Below are 17,395 nucleotides of genomic sequence, written 5' to 3'. Positions count from 1 at the left end.
TTCTGGTGTGACTGGGGATGAAAGCAAAGTCCAATGTTATAAAGAGCAATGTTGCTTAGGAACCTGGAATGTTAGGTCCATGAGTCAGAGTAAATTGGAAGTGGTCAAACAGGAGATGGCAAGACTGAACAGCGACATTTTAGGAATCAGCAAACCAAAATGGACTGGAACAGGTGTATTTAACTTAGATGACCATTATATCTACTACTGTGGGCAAATCCCTTAGAAGAAATGCAGTAGCCACCATAGTCAACAAGAGAGTCCAAAATGCAGTACTTGAATGCAATCTCAAAAATGACAGAATGATCTCTGTTTGTTTCCAAGGTAAACCATTTGATATCACAGTAATCGAAGTCTATGCCCCAACCAGTAACGCTGAAGAAGCTGAAGTTGAACAGTTCTATGAAGACCTACAAGACCTTCTAGAACTAACACCCCAAAAAAATGTCCTTTTCATCATAGGGGACTGGAGTGCAAAAGTAAAAAGTCAAGAAACACCTGGGGTAACAGGTAAACTTGGCCTTTGGAGTACAGAATGAAGCAGGGCAAAGGCTAATAGAGTTTTCCCAAGAGAACGCACTGGTCATAGCAAACACACACTTCCAACAACACAAGAGAAGACTCTACACGTGGACATCACCAGATGGTCAAAACCAAAATCAGATTGATTATATTCTTTGCAGCCAAAGACAGAGAAGCTCATTAAGTCAGCAAAAACAAGACCAGGAGCTGACTGTGGCTCAGATCATGAATTCCTTATTGCCACATTCAGACTTAAATTGAAGAAAGTTAGGAAAACCACTAGACCATTCAGGTATGACCTAAATCAAATCTCTTACGATGATACACTGGAAGTGACAAACAGATTCAAGGGATTAGATCTGATAGACAGAGTGCCTGAAGAACTATAGACAGAGCTTCCTGACATTGTACAGGAGGCAGGGATCAAAACCATCCCCAAGGAAAAGCAGTGTAAAAAGGCAAAGTGGTTGTCTCAGGAGGCCTTACAAATAACTGTGAATAGAAGAGAAGCTAAAGACAAAAGAAAAAAGGAAAGATATACCCTTTGAATACAGAGTTCCAAAGAACAGCAAGGAGAGATAAGAAAGGCTTCCTCAGTGATCAGTGCAAAGAAATAGAGGAAAACAACAGAATGGGAAAGTCTAGAGATCTTTTCAAGAAAATTAGAGATACCAAGGGAACATTTCATGCACAGATGGGTACAATAAAGGACAGAAATGGTATGGCCCTAACAGAAGCAGAAAATATTAAGAAGAGGAGGCAAGAACACACAGAAGAACTATACAAAAAAGATCTTCATGACCCAGATAGTCACAAATGGGGTGATCACTCACCTAGAGCCAGACATCCTGGAATGTGAAGTCAAGTGGCCCTTAGGAAGCATCACTACGAACGAAGCTAGTGGAGGTGATGGAATTCCAGTACAGCTATCTCAAATCCTAAATGATGCTGTGAACATACTGCACTCAATATGCCAGCAAATTTGGAAAACTCAGCAGTGGCCACAGAACTGGAAAAGGTCAGTTTTCATTCCAATCCCAAAGAAAGGCAATGCGAAAGAATGCTCAAACTACTGCACAATTGCAGTCATCTCACACGCTAGCAAAGTAATGCTCAAAATTCTCCAAGCCAGGCTTCAACCGTACTTGAACCATGAACTTCCAAATGTTCAAACTGGATTCAGAAAAGGCAGAGGAACCAGAGATCAAATTGCCAACATCCACTGGATCACTGAAAAAGCAAGAGTTCCAGGAAAACATCTATTTCTGCTTTATTGACTACATCAAAGTCTTTGACTGTGGATCACAACAAACTGTGGAAAATTCTTCAAGAGGTGGGAATACCAGACCACTTTACCTGCCTCCTGAGATATCTGTATGCAGGTCAAGAAGCAACAGTTAGAACTGAACATGGAACAACAGATTGGTTCCAAATCAGGAAAGGAGTATATCAAGGCTGCATATTGTCACCTTGCTTATTCAACTTATATGCACAGTACATCATGAAAAGTGCTGGACTGGAATCAAGATTGCTTGGAGAAATATCAATAACCTCAGATATGCAGATGACACCATCTTCATAGCAAAAAGTGAAGAAGAACTAAAGAGTCTCTTGATTAAAGTCAAAGAGGAGAGTGAAAATGTTGGCTTAAAACTCAACATTCAAAAAACTAAGATCATGGCATCTGGTCCCATCACTTCGTGGCAAATAGATGGGGAAACAATGGAAACAGTGACAGACTTTATTTTTGGGGGCTCCAAAATCACTGCAGATGGTGACTGCAGCCATGAAATTAAAAGATGCTTATTCCTTGGAAGAAAAGTTATGACCATCCTAGATAGCATATTAAAAAGCAGAGATATTTCTTTGCCAACAAAGGTCCATCTAGTCAAAACTATAGTTTTCCCAGTAGTCATGTATGTATGTGAGAATTGGACTATAAAGAAAGCTGAGCGCTAAAGAATTGATGCTTTTGAACTGTGGTGTTGGAGAAGACTCTTGAGAGTCCCTTGGACTGCAAGGAGATCCAATCAGTCCATCCTAAACGAGATCAGTCCTGAATATTCATTGGAAGGACTGATGCTGAAGCTGAAACTCCAATACTTTGGCCACCTGATATGAAGAGCTGACTCATTTGAAAAGACCCTGATGCCAGGAAAGATTGAAGGCGGGAGAAGGGGACGACAGAAGATGAGATAATTAGATGGCATCACCAAGTCAATGGACATGAGTTTGAGTAAACTCTGGGAGTTGGTGATGGACAGGGAAACCTGGTATGCAGAAGTCCATGGGGCTGCAAAGAGTCGGACACGACTGAGCGACTGAACTGATCTTAAGGTTCTTGTGAAAATTGTTTAAGAAAGCAATTAACATATTGCCAGGAGCCACAATAAATTTAATCTATATGATAGTCTAGAACATGACAACTCAGTTCCCACAGTTCACTCAAGTTTATATTTCAAAACTTGAGACCTTAACACGTTATGGTGTAAGGAATGGTTCTTATCTTGAATTATGTTAAACATAACTGTTCTCATTGCTCCATCCTCCTATTGCTTCCACAGTTACAAAATCATCTAAACACTCCAATTCAATCTGAGGGGGTAAACTCTGAAACAGTACTAAAAGAGCTTAAAGAGTACAGTTTTTTCAATGTTCAGTGTTTTTAGCATGCTAAGTAACCACAAGATCTTATTGCTTTAAATAGCCCAAAACTGAAAAAACCAAGTGAACTGTCCTTAGATATGGAACATTTAAATAAGTGTCCCATTATTAAACAGGACTCCTAAAATAAAAATCAAATGACCCTTGTGGGAAAAAAAAAAGTGAGCTAACCAACCAACAATGAATTTCAATACAGCAATTTGAACAGATCAGTAAAAGTTTCAGAAAAATTTTAACACTTTCTAAATTATAACTGTGTTATATGATCAAGATTTCTATTTCTTATTTGCTTTCCTCCAAACTTCTGTTATCTTACATTAATTTCTTCCTGAGGGAAGGAGAGAAAAGAAATTAAATGCAACACATGACTTATATTTTAAGAAATTCCTCCTCCTTGTAACTGGTAAGCACAATTTAAAACAAAATGAAAGATGATCATTTAAAAAGACACTTGACTTAAATCCTCACACAGAAATAAAAATCTGAAATTACACCAAAAAAGAGAATTGATGGGTTTGAACATAGTTGTGTAAATGTTTTTCTAATAAGTTTTTTCCATCTTGCATTATATAGAGAGTTAAATTTCAAATTGTGGGAAACCACTATCCCACAGTAAGATCTACAGGAAATTTTTACTTCATTTTTAAAAACATAATAGCAAACAAAAAACACGTAATAGCTTTTAATAATGGCTTTCTTTTTTTCCACAGTAAAAAGTTCTACTTTTTGGCAACCAATGCATAATGAGAATTTATTTAAGCCAATATAAACAAATAACTCTTCTATCTCAAGGTTTACAAACTTTAAAAATGGCAAACTTATGCAAGAACATAAACTCCCCTAATACAACTTCACACATACCAGATATTGGACGCTCTTCTTGCTGCTGGTTCAAAATTCACAAGTGACATATCACAGCCACCAGTCTCATAAAGCGTAGAAGAGAACTTACCTAGCAAATAAATCATTTTTTTAAAAAAGCCATTAGAATACTCAGAAATTTTCCTTCATGAAACACTAATTTTAAACTTGTTAAGAGTTTAAGAAAATAAACTGTTAACTCCTTTTTCAAAATATTTAAAAAACAATGATCTACATGTAATTCAGTATGACATAAATCAAAAGGGAATGCTAAACAGTGGACAAAATGTCAACATACATAATCAGCTATTAAAAGTGATTTAGTCAGCTTTACAACAGTAGTCTTCTCTTTTCTCCTCCCAGAATATTTTCAATTCAAGTTACAATATATACAAATTTAATGTTGTTTTAAGGTCATCTGACCACTACTTACAAGTGGTAAATGGCCATTTGGAAGGGCTGCTTGTAAGTTTTAATACAGTTCAAACCGCAAGACAACAAATTTGTGTGATTACCTTCAGAGTTTTTTGGTTTTGTGTTACTTTTAAGAAGAAATGGTAAGTGTCAAAATGGATCTAAGGAAGTTCAATGAATGATGTATAATAGTGTTGGTGATAATTAAACTATAGTATTTAATGAACATTACTAGTTGTATGATTCTACAAGAACTCTATGAAGAAATTTAGGAACACAATTTGGTGTGGCCAACTATCTACAAAACTCTAAAAGATTTAGAAACTTTATTGGTTACAGAAGAACATAGGTTAAAAAAAAAATAACTCTTACACAGATGAACTATATAAGATAAAATGACTTCTGATAATGGAATTTTATAAATCTAAATACTAAAATTCATTCTATACTTTGAAGGTCTATGATAGCCATATCAAATGGTGGGTAGGGAACATAAATAAAAAATACAAATATCTAGTAGGACAATGCAGTATATAACTGAGGCTGTTTGGACCTGGTCCAGGCTGCCTTTTGAATATTTATGAAGTTTTTGTTTTACTAGCTAGGATTATTGAGGTTATAAACATGAGAAATCTCAACGGCAATTTCAACTTGATGGCAAGGCTAAAAGATTTGTCTTCCATGATTACAATAAGAACAGGATACAATAAGAATTTTTATTTAAGTGAAATCCTTGAAAAATGGCAATAAAATTCCCTCTAATATACTAATAATATAACCAAGGGTTTGCAGAACATTTCAACAATTACTTGATTCAAAAATGAGTAGAATCAGAAAAACTACTTAATTAAATAGGATTATTTGAGTATTTATAGGTCATAGAATATGAAAATATTTTATAATATGGTCTTTTCTGTAATAGCTGTTTTTTGGGAGGGGGGTCAGAATACTCCTGAGATAAATTAGGAAAAAAACTCTATGAAATCCTTAACTCATTTGTTGTATTTCAAAGGAGGATTATTCAGCATGTAGGTTATCCAAAACTTCACTTTCTACCTTAGAATGAGTTATTCATTCTTAGCACTTCTAACAGAAACCAGAATAAGAAATTAAAATGAAAGGATAACATTTTTTCAAAGTGATTGGGGGGGTGTGTGGTGGTGTTTGCAGACGTTGCTAGTAAACAAAAAAGTTAACTGCCTTGACTGAGATTTTTCTAAATTGTAATTTTTTATTCTGTACTATTTCCTCACTTAGCATGGATAATCAGAGACTAGCTGTGCTACAATTAACTTACATTAGCAGAATAAAAGAAACACCTGATCAAAACCACAGATTGCATGTAAGTGTAGAAGAATTATAAAATCATATTAAATGATTAAATCACACATTAACAGAGCTGGGAGGGTGAAACCCAGTAAGAATGGAATGTATAAATATTTGTGTTTATATCACATAATTTGTGTATATTTTCCAAGTAAGTTAGTTCTATATTCAATACAATTTAAATTATTGGAGTATATTCTAAGCATTTAAGCATTCCATGGGATTTTTAGTAATGTAAGTCCTATTCCTGGGCTATTAAAAATAATATTTGTATGCACCTGAAGTTAACTAGAATATTACTGTTTGTAATTTCAAGTGAAATAGTAAGTGATGATTAAGTCATTAATGCAACTATGTTGTTCTTTATTTGTAAATGTCTAGTATGAAACATATAGAAATAAGTGTATTTTAAATAAAAATAAAAGATTCCTCCTCAAAAGTATTTTAGATAGAAAGCTGGAAAAAATGTGCCATTTTATTATTATATAAATCTACAACTCTGAATACATACAAACTAGTGACTAACAAGTAATAAAATTAAAAAATTTAAACAAGGCATAAAACATGTCTAAGAAAAGGGCAGCTTTAATTTCAACAAACATGCATGTCTTCAACGGTTTTTTTTTTTTTTTTAAAGACGCTTCTGTCTACCTACTAACTACAAACATGTTCAGGTTCATAAAAACATACATGGTATATGTCAGAACTAAACTTTGTATTAAGGCTTCCTGGTGTATTTCCAACTTAACTCCACCAAAAGAACAGATTCTACATCCCTCTTTAATCTCTGGGCCTGGAAACTGATAGCACTTCAGAAGCAACAAATGTTATTCATAAGATAACTCAGAAAAAAAAAATACTACATTAAAAAATGTTTAGCTTAGGGTTTATGTGAAAAACTTATAACATTTCAATATATTAATAATTTACTAAAAACATCTTTGAAAACAACCAAAATAGAAATAAGTACATTTTTCTATTGGTTTATATAAATTAAGAATCTCTTAACTTTGCACAAATCTTCTTAGCAAACATAACAATTTTATATATATCTCATTTGAGATTAAGACTATAATCACAGTTAACCTTTCTTAACAAGTAAACATGAACCTATTAATAATCCTATTATCCTATTTAAATATTATTTCTAATGAACATAAATTAGGAAGAAAGTAGAACATTAATGAAATAAGTCCTCTTCACAAATATTATGATTATACACTAAGTTATCTCATCCTAATTCAACTCCTAGGTCATAATTAATTATATCTGATAGTTTGGCTATCTGATGATATTAAAAGAAAAGCAATTTCTCACAAGACTGGAGTCTGAAATTCCGAATAATGAGCTTGGTCATGATCCAGTATCTCTAAGATAAAGAAAAGTTAAGGTACCTGGTATTTATGTCTCAAATATTCAGTAATGACTGTGATTATCTACAAAAATTCAATTTAATTACACAAAACTCTGTTTTTTTTTGTTTTGTTTTTTTTTAGGTAGGAGAATTTCAAGTAACCACAGGTCAATAAATAAGTGATGAACAAGAAGGTAGGTAAAACTGAATACTGATTTAAAGGACAAGGACCCTTGAAGCACTTCCCTGAAGCCACAAATGACACAGCAAACAGATTTAAAATAAACACTGGAAAAACACAGGTAAAAGACAAAGATATTAATGAGATTCTCTAATTAGTCCTATCAATAAAAATACTCACCACATATACAAAGTTCAGTGGATAAAGATCACGAGAAACCCTTACTGCTTTCTTCATGTCACTCTCATTTATCTTAGAAAGAGGTGGCTACTAGAAGGGCAAAGCATCCGTAGGGCTTTTCAAATCCTCCCAGTACCAACAACAAAGAAGGTCTCTTACATTTCTTGGATAATTTCCCTCTGTAGATCACCTCCCCATTCCCACTCATTCTGGGTTCTCCAAGCCTAACCCTGATATACTGTCTCACTTCTCCAGCATTACTCTCGGGGCACGGAGGGGCTGGCTACAAGAACAAACAGAGACAGACAGAAAGGAGAGGGTTTTACAAAGTGCCTTTAGGAGGCAATGGGGGACACAGAGGCGTGGGGTGGGGTGGGAGATGGGAGGTTCGAGAGGCAGAGGACATATGTGTATCTGTGGCTGATTCATCTTGATGTATGGCAGAAACCTGCACAATGTTGTAACGCAAATATCTTGCAATTAAAAAAAAGATATGGCAAGAAAACTAGAGATCTGTTTTTGAATTTCTGTACCTAAATATAATAAAATAGGACTCTCACAAGGAAAAATAAGGCAATGGGGGGAATACATAAATCTATACGACTCACTTGAGTACACTATAAAAAGTGTCTTTTTCTGATGGTGATGAGTATTGTGCTCACAATGCTATTTCAATGAACATATTACGCTTTTAAGAGAGGTCTTGACAAGTTCCGATTTCTTGGATAGCCTTCTCCCTTATCATCATGAGTGGTGCCTCAGTGGAGTCTCTGAGGAAACACGAGTTTTCCCCTGGACAGAAATGACCCATTTTACTGCTGCCTACAAGTTCATGGACCTATTTCTCCCTAGACAAGAGGTCAGTGAAATTTTTCTGTAAGGGGCCACAGAGTAAATATTTTAGGCTCTGTGGGCCAGATGGTCACTGGTGCAACAGTTCCAGTCTGCCACTGTAGTGTGAAAGCAGCCACAGAAAACATATAACATATTCATTTACTTTATTTACAGAAACAAGCATCAAGCTAGATTTTAGCCTCTAGGCCATAGTTTGCTAATCTCTGTCCTAGACCAAAAGCCTTAGTCTTATAAAAGCTCTTTAACGCTTGTTCTAAATGGAAATCAAGTCACTATGCTACTCATAATTTAAAGTTTTAATACGGAGAACCAGTCCTTCTTCCTAGAATGTGCAACACTGTGCTAGGTTTTTAAAGCAGGAGAAGAATAAGAAAAAGGGAAGGAAAAAGAAGCTATTTTAAAGAAAAAAGAACTTAGTTTAGAAGACAGCTTTTGAGTGACTGGACGTGCATGCACACGCACAACCCCCACACATAAGCAAAGACAGATAACTACTGCTTGGTAACAGTGAAAGAGATTTATATACTGGTATATTTTACTGACATGGTCACTGTTCTCTAGCTCTGATTTAACAAAACACTGTGTTAAGTAGTGCTGTAATTCATTATGCGGAATCCCCAGATCAGGTGAACTGTCCTGAAGTGAATATACAAGTTCATATTCTGATATAATTTCATCATCTCACATTTCTTTTGAAGGGACAAGTCCTCCTTAGTTTGATAAAATAATCTATAACAATGACACTGATGACATTACAAGTGATTCAGATAAAATGAAAAAAGTCACAGACTGGGGAGAAGATATTTGTAACTTCCATCTGATGACTTAGTGGTATCTAAAATATCAGAAGAACTGTTACATGTCAATAATAAGACAAACAGCTCAATTTTGAAAGTGAGGAAAAGATTTGGACACACTTCACAGAAGAAGATATATGCATAACTAATAAACCCATCAAAGGATCCTCATCACCCTTAGTCATAAGAGACACACAGATTTAAACCACAATAAGATACCATTACACACCCATTAGGACTAACACTTAAAAAGCCAACAATAACAAATGTCAGCAAGGATGGGAACAACTGAAATTCTCATACATGCCAGTGGGAATATACAATTACTTCTGAAAACATTTTAGACACTTTATCCACAACAGCCAATACCTGGATACAACATAAACTTGTCCAGTGACAGATGAATGAATACACAGTATATAGGAAGCTCACAGCAGGAATATTCATCAACAAGCAACAAACTGCTAACACGTGCGACAATACAATGAATCTCTAAAGCATCATGCTAAGTGCAAAACTAAACACAAAAGACCACATAAGACATGAATACATTTATACGAACTTCTAGGAGAGGGGAAACAATGATACAAAGCACAGAGTGGATGCCTGTGGCAAGGAGCCCAGGAGGCAGGGATAGCAACGGGGACACAATCTCTTGAAGATGGTGAAAACGTTCTCTATCTTGATTTTACAGGTGTGCACATATGTTAAAACTCACAAATTGTACATGTTGAAGGGATACAATTTATCATGCCTAAATTTTATGTCAATAAAGTTGATTTAAAATCAAAGAAGAAAAAAAAAAGATGGACCAAGTAAAAGACAAAGTCGATAGATAAGCATGAGACAGCATGTAGTCAGTGAAATTCCCACAAGTAACTAATCAAGGTTTTAGACAGTGAGTGACATTTGTTGCTTTGTTTTGGAGTTTCATTTGAAAAATATGACACATCAAAAGATTGAAAGCAGTATATAAAATGAAGAAAGTTCTCACCCCCTAGAAAAAGCCATTGCCAAGAGCAGATTCTGTGTTCTTCTGAACAATTTTTATCTACATTTGCTTACTAAATAGCTTAACTTTTCATGTCGATAACACATACACATCAAGTTCTGAATATTATAGCTATGTTCATGAATAGAATAATACAGGAGGGGTTCTCTAGTAACAAACATTTAGACTGTTTCAAGTTTCTCAAAAGTACAAGCAATGCTATGATAAATATCCATGTACATATACATCTGCATGTTTGCGAAACCTGTAGATTAAAATATATAGGCATTTTTGGTCTACTGTTCTAAACTGTCCTCCAAAAATGTTCAATCTTTTAGTTGTCTACATCTTCAGATCCTTCCAACAAAAAACATCACTATACGTTCAGTATGAAAAATATCTTAATCCTATTTTTAATTTTCAATTTTAAAAATTATGAGCAAAGCTGAACTGTTTGCCAATAATTGCAAGCCACTTGTAACGTTCAACTTTCCTAATAGGTCATGGATCTTTATATCTTATTGATTTGATGTGCTTTTTGTCTCACTGTGGAGCCTGGCAGGCTACAATTCATGAGATCTAAGAGTCAGACCTGATTAGCACTATCTTTTTTTCTTTTGTTTCATGGCAAAGAGTATTCATCTAGTCCTCACCCCTTCTAAAAACAGGACTTTGCCCTCACTGAATTTCAGCTGAGTCTATGTCTGTGTGGGCTTCCCAGGTGGCACAGTGGCGAAGATTCCACCTGCCAATGCAGGAGACACGGATTCGATCCCTGGGTCAAGAAGAATGTCTGGTGGAAGGCATGGCAAACTGCTCCAGTATTCTTGCCTGATCTCATGGACAGAGCCTGGCGGGGTCTATGGAGTTGCAAGAGTCAGACACAACTGAGCAACTGAGCACCACCACCACTATGTCTGTGCACTCAGAGACCTCTCCCAGCCTCTCCTCCAGCTAGAAGAAGTGACAGGCACATTTCCCAAGTCACAATCTGAAAGATAAAGTCTAGCTATCCTTGACATTTTATTTTAGCATCCCTCCTCACCGCCCTCCTGTTTGGGGGGAAATGTCAACAATTGGAGGAGTCATTATGGACCAGGCAGGAAAGTTGTATGTGGAAGATAAAAAGAACCAACCCATCTCTAGGGACAGGTCCCAACAGACTGTTATGAGAGAAATGTAAACTTCTCTCTAATTTCAGTCACTTGATAGGGGAGGACAGGTCTTTCAATTAAAGACTCTACATACACTCTAACTGATGTAACACATATTAATCAACTTCAATATAGAATCTTAATGTTAGAAAGCAGTTAATCTAGTGTTTCAGTGAATTCTTTACAACACAGACTGGTAAGAGACAAATCAGCTATCTCAACCAGTTTCTAGAATAGTTCATGCATCTGGAACTTTTAAAAATAATATGCCAGTCTTTTCACAGTAACAATGATAAACTTCTGAGCACTTCCAGAAAATGAGGATTAGGGTAGATGAAATAAAATTTATCTAGGTTTATTTTTAATACTTGGGATAAAAAAGACATTTTCAAACCCTGCAGATAAAGAGTAAACTAGTAAAAGCTTTTGATAAAGCAATTAAGAGTATACATCAAAGTCTCAATAATGTTTTTTCCCCTTGATAGATGATTCCATCTCACTGTATTTATCTTAAGGAAATAATCATGGCTGCAGAGAAAAGTCTGTGCGAAGGATATTCACCAGAGGGTTTATTACAATAGAAAATATCAGGAATCACCCTGAAGACTAACAGTGGGGTTAGTCAACTACTGTAATAAATAATGTTAATAATAGCAATGATTATTTATGTAATTAACTTATTAGTAGGCACTGTTCTAATTGCTTTGCATATTTTAACAGCTATAATCCTCACCAAAAACCTATGAAGTATATTACTACCCCCTTTTTGATACATGAGTAAACTGAGGCACAGGGAGAGAAAATAACTTGCCCAAGATCACACAGCTACAGCTAAAAGTGGCAGAGCTTGAATTTGAAGCCAAGAAGTTCGACTCTAGAGTCCACTATTCTATACTACCTTTCATGTAGTTTCCAGTGATTAAAATATTAGGTAGTCACTTAAAAATAAGTTAAAAAACAATAGCATGAATAAATGTTTCAATGTGCTAAAATAAAAAAGCAAAACTCATACAGTTTCATAAAAATCATACATCATCTCAGTTCTTTGTTAGAAAAGCATGTACATGTATGTATTGAAAAAGAAAGGAAAAAAATATAAAATGTTAACAGTGACTCTCTTTGAGTGATAGGACTATTGCTGTTTAGTCACTAAGTTGAGAGATAAGATTACAGATGACTTAATCATCTTCATTTTATTTTCCAGTAACTTGTATTAGGACATACTATTCCCATTCTTATACCAAGAAGTATAAACAGAATGTATCCCCTTAAATTCTTAACACTTTTGCCTTCCAGAGAAAATGAAGGATTTTTACTGTTTTTTTCTTTTTCGAGAAAAGTCTTTTTCTAGAGCTGACCACAATTTCAAAGTAATAAGTTCTGGAGTAAAGAGAAATATCTCAAGAATACCTTCTTTGTAAATAGTTGTACAGTAATGACACAAAAGAAATCCTTAGAAAAATCAATTCATTACTCTCTAAATCTCTAATACATTAAGGAAATGAAGAAAGTCTTAAAAATTCAGAGGAACACTACCTATGATATCTATATACTTATGTCTTGGTAAACATGTAACTCTGCTGTCCTCATTTCTTGCCTAGAACAGCATTTTTATTTTTCACATGAAAATAATTTTGTATATACTTTTCAATACTCATCACTACTAATTTCAAACACACACAAAAAAGACACAAATTTTCCTATTTTACCTGATCCTATCTACAACAATTCTTCTGAGATGCTATGTTATATATATTAAGAGTTTATGAATGAGAAAAACCTGTTTCATCACTGTATCAATTTATTAGTCCTATGCTATAAGTGGAAGCCAGGATTAACATAAAAACTGAGTCTCTTCTGTAACTTACCTGGGTAATATGCAAAAGCTTGTTTTATTTAGTAAAACTGCAGTTTCAAACTTTAGTATGAAGTCAACCACAAATAAGTTAAATTCAACAAAAGGCTCATAAAAAGAAAATTAACCTTTAGGATGCATTGTTGTTGTTGTTTTTTAAAAAAAGGACAATATGGTACATTGAAAGATTTGAGAAACTCTTTGATGGTAATTGTCAAAGATTATAACTTTAAAACTTATCCATCATTCATATAATTAAACAAAGTTTGCACAGAAATGCAGTCTATAAATAAGAAAGGAAACCATTAAATTATTCAGACCAGGTTCTAAATTATACACTTAAGATTCAGTTTTAAAAATTAATTATGATGAACAATTATGCCTGCTGAATATGGATGATGAAAATTTATTTTCCACTGCTGAATAAGTTACTAATAAACCATATAATGCCATCTTCGATGAACTTTTCTCCCATATCCAGTGCTACCTGATAGTCTTGAAATGCTAGTTAAAATGCAACAGAAAAATAAGGATTCTCAGGGTTTAGTAGAAGAAATGCATGTTGTCAATTATTATGACACCACAGAGTAAAAATGTCAAAAACACAGTTAAGGAAAACTCCCTAGGCTTGGAATTAAACAATGCCTGACTGCAAGTTTCCTTTAATTGAAAAAGGCAAATATACCTCACTTTAAAAAGTAAACACACAATTACAACATATACATGAATACACATGCAAACATTTATATGTACTCAAACATATATATAAATATATATAAGAGTGTATATATGTATGTTTCAGTATGTGTGTGAGTTACATAAATATATTATGTATATATAAAAATTTTAACGTAAAAATTATACATTTAAATTTTTCAGTTGAAGCTAAGTTTGGAAGGGAGCAATTCTTTGTAAGTATTCCATACTTTTAGGGAACAACATGGCTAACTTTAACATATTTGAGTATATAGTATCCCAATTCACTCATATAAAATTATTCTACTACTTTTAATTAAAATCACATTGAAGATTAAACTATGCAACAAAAATATTCTGGTGGAATACATTATAAAAATCAGTATCTCTGTCAGTTCCTTCAACTTCAGCTGCAAGTTCATTTTTAGAATCTTTTCTTAGTCAGCCTTACATGCTATGAAACGAATGGATATACACTGTCCCCTTTCTGTGTATTTTGTACTAATTATTATGAGGCATTCAATTTGACAACACTCAACTACAAGAGAAGCCAAGAACTATCAGAAAGCAGTTAAAACAAAAGATAAAATCCAAATTTTAAGTGAATGTCCTGAATATTCACCAGTAGATGCTAAATTGATATGTACATATTCTCAATCATCTGTGAATATGATTTCTTGCTTAGCAAGTTTTGAGCAAAGTAAGAATTTTTACAGAGGAAAATCACCTACTAGTTCAATTTATTCTTTACTTGACAAAAGTTAAAAAACCCATAATGAACCGAATCTAAGCTTAGTTAATCTACTACCAAATGACCAATGGACAGTGGTGATAGAAACTGTAATTGTACAGGTACAAATCAACAAGGCCTCCAAACATAGAACTTTGAGTTAACCCAAGAGAAATGTCAATAAAAAGATACTATTTACTCAATATATTTGCAACTAAGTCAAAGCAGGTAACTAAACTGAAGTCTACCTTACTCTCTCAAACAGACTTCCTGCCCTCTTCAAATTACAAACTCCAAAGCATAAGCACTCTAAAATTAAAATGTCTTATTTCCTTCTCATTTTATTTAGAAATCACCATAGGTTCTAGTGTTCTAAACAGATAGGTTCTAAACAGATATCATTTTCATCTTTCTATAAAATTTGCTAAAGGTGATGATTTTCATCAATATGCATATCTAATACTTACTAATTTTCTCTGTAACAGTTTTTACAAAACAGAAAGAGAGTCAATAAACAGCATGTGAAATTTCTTATACCTAATTTGGGTACCCTCTACCAATTATATCCTTCTAGTCAAAGCATCAGCTAGATTACCTTCTTTATAAACAAAAGACAGTTATAACATGGAGAAACAAAATCACAGTAAGCAAATAAAATACTTTGAAATGTATATTTCTGAATAACAAGATTTTCTTCAATTGCTACTAATCTGCATTTTGAGCACAAGAAAGCTGAACTGGAGAGAGAAATAGAAAACAAACTAGTATAAAATACTGTTTGTCTAACACATTACTGAGGCTTAAAACTCTACCACCTCTCTGAGATTTAACTGTTTAATAATATATTTTCTATTTATAGATGTATTAATAGGAAAAAAGAAAAAATTTTATAAAGTTCTTTGATTTGAATATAGAGTCATGATGTTCCCAAGGTACTGCATTTAGAATTACATTAAGTCCTACTTCAGATGACAGACACTGAAGTAAAATACAGAATACCTAAAAGAAAGATTATATAGTAATAGGCCATTAGGAAGTAGTTTTGCCTTCCCTGAACATAGAATTCAGAGAAATGAAGGTTCAATCAAAACAATTTTTAAAAACTCAACATTTCACCACATGGTACAAATACCAAGAAACAACAAAAGTGCCCAAATCATTACAAGAGGACAGTAAAGTGTGAACATTTATTGATACTTTACTTATTAATCAGACATGCTCAGAAGAAAATGAAGAGTATGAATTGAGAGAAACAGAAAAGGTAACAGCAAAAGTCAAATTTTCCTTAATCACAGGGCAAATCCTGTAACAAGTACTCTTGTGCATAGCTCCAAAATGAAGCTATCTCAGGAAAGAACTGTAATCATTGTTACCCATTATCTGCTATATTCAAGTTTTATGTCACCAAGATTACATAAGGCCTGCATACCAAGTTCATCGTGCAAACTGCTGCCGCCTACAGCAGATGCACTGTCATGTGATGCTTCTAAGTGGACACTCCCATTTCTCACCAGCAAGGAGGCACTAGCACTGAGCACTGCAGCCTGGGAGGGGGGGCGGGACTGGACTCTGACCTGGGCTGTGGACTGCTGGCCTTGCTGACCATCTTGAAGGCTAGGAAAAAACATGGATTGGGGAGACATTACAGGGAAGAAAAGAGAAAACAATAGCTAGAAGTCAATATAGAAAACTAATTTTTTAAAAAAGGTTTCAATGTAACCTAGGAAAGAGCCAACAAAGTTTGTAAAATATGCAGATTATACTGCTGGCTTGAAATTTCTGGTTTTTCGAAATCTGATTCATGGTGATGAACACAGAAAAAAATTCAATGTATATGCAGAGCAACCAATCTGTAACATCTTTCCAACTCAAGTCAACAAAGTTCTAGTATAAGGAAAAAGAAAGCAACAAAGAAGAGTCACAAGTACATTAAATACATATAGGCTATAGCTGGTCCCTCATAAATAATACCTATTTTTAAGTTCAATATGCGCTTTTATTTATAACCCTGATACAATTATTCTAGAATTGTTCTTTCAAATATTCTGGCATCTGAAATTCACAATAGAACAAAATTTCTAGGCACTTGAAAACCAAAGAATCTTTATCAAATGCAACCAAGATAACAATTCTGAATCAAAAGAACATCACAAACTAGTGAAGAAAACCAGAATTACAAAAAAAAAAAAAAAACTGATTCAACCAAGTGAAATAAAAATGACTGCTGAGATGCCACAAGAAATATATTAAATATTTTTTCTATGAAAAGCCTATATATTTCTAAAATAAGGTCACAGGCTTTATATATAGGTGTCAGTTAACAGTAATTATGTTCCCTTAGTGAATTTTGATCTTATCTTTCCCAATTCATAGTCAAGTTTCATTATAAGAATCCACCATTTTAGAAAACCTTAAAAATAATTTAGAAGCCAGTAATTGTTCAAGAATATTAGTCTTTTCAAAATTTTATAAAAATTTTAAAATATTTAGTATTTCATGATTATAAATTATTAAAATTATATAAAATTTTAAAATTTGATAATTTTAATTATCTAAAAAGTAGATAAAACCAAGAAACTATTATATTAACTCATTTTTAATTTTTACATATTTATTTTAAAACACTAAGAACTTAAATTTTCTTAGTATAACACTCAAATTTAAACTGATGAAACTAATGAGAACACTTTGAGTATAATTATACATCATCCTCTACATGATGTTCAATGCAACTCTGCACTGTTATTAAAATTATTAGACCTTTTAGGAATTAAAAGAATGCTACTAACAACAGCCTTATGCAGTATCATTTTCA

General features: G+C 33.7%; 1 protein-coding gene across 6 annotated transcripts in view; it reads right to left on the bottom strand.

Moving 5' to 3' along the window:
- PCNX1 (pecanex 1) overlaps positions 1–17,395 on the bottom strand; it is a 172,086-nt gene that overhangs the window by 77,404 nt on the left and 77,287 nt on the right. For 4 of the 6 annotated variants that reach the window (XM_070469566.1, XM_020902962.2, XM_020902965.2 and 1 more), the window contains exons 8-9: positions 16,010–16,194; positions 4,048–4,138 (exon numbers count right to left, since the gene is read on the bottom strand). In XM_070469566.1, the coding sequence (XP_070325667.1) occupies positions 4,048–4,138; positions 16,010–16,194 (276 nt within the window). The remainder of the gene's footprint in view (positions 1–4,047; positions 4,139–16,009; positions 16,195–17,395) is intronic. The other 2 variants (XM_020902966.2, XM_020902967.2) reach the window with 1 other exon arrangement.

This window comes from Odocoileus virginianus, chromosome 6 (assembly GCF_023699985.2).
Source record: "Odocoileus virginianus isolate 20LAN1187 ecotype Illinois chromosome 6, Ovbor_1.2, whole genome shotgun sequence".
Lineage (NCBI taxonomy): Eukaryota > Metazoa > Chordata > Mammalia > Artiodactyla > Cervidae > Odocoileus > Odocoileus virginianus.
Note: the sequence above shows the minus strand (reverse complement) of the source record. Positions and strands in the feature narration are given on the sequence as shown.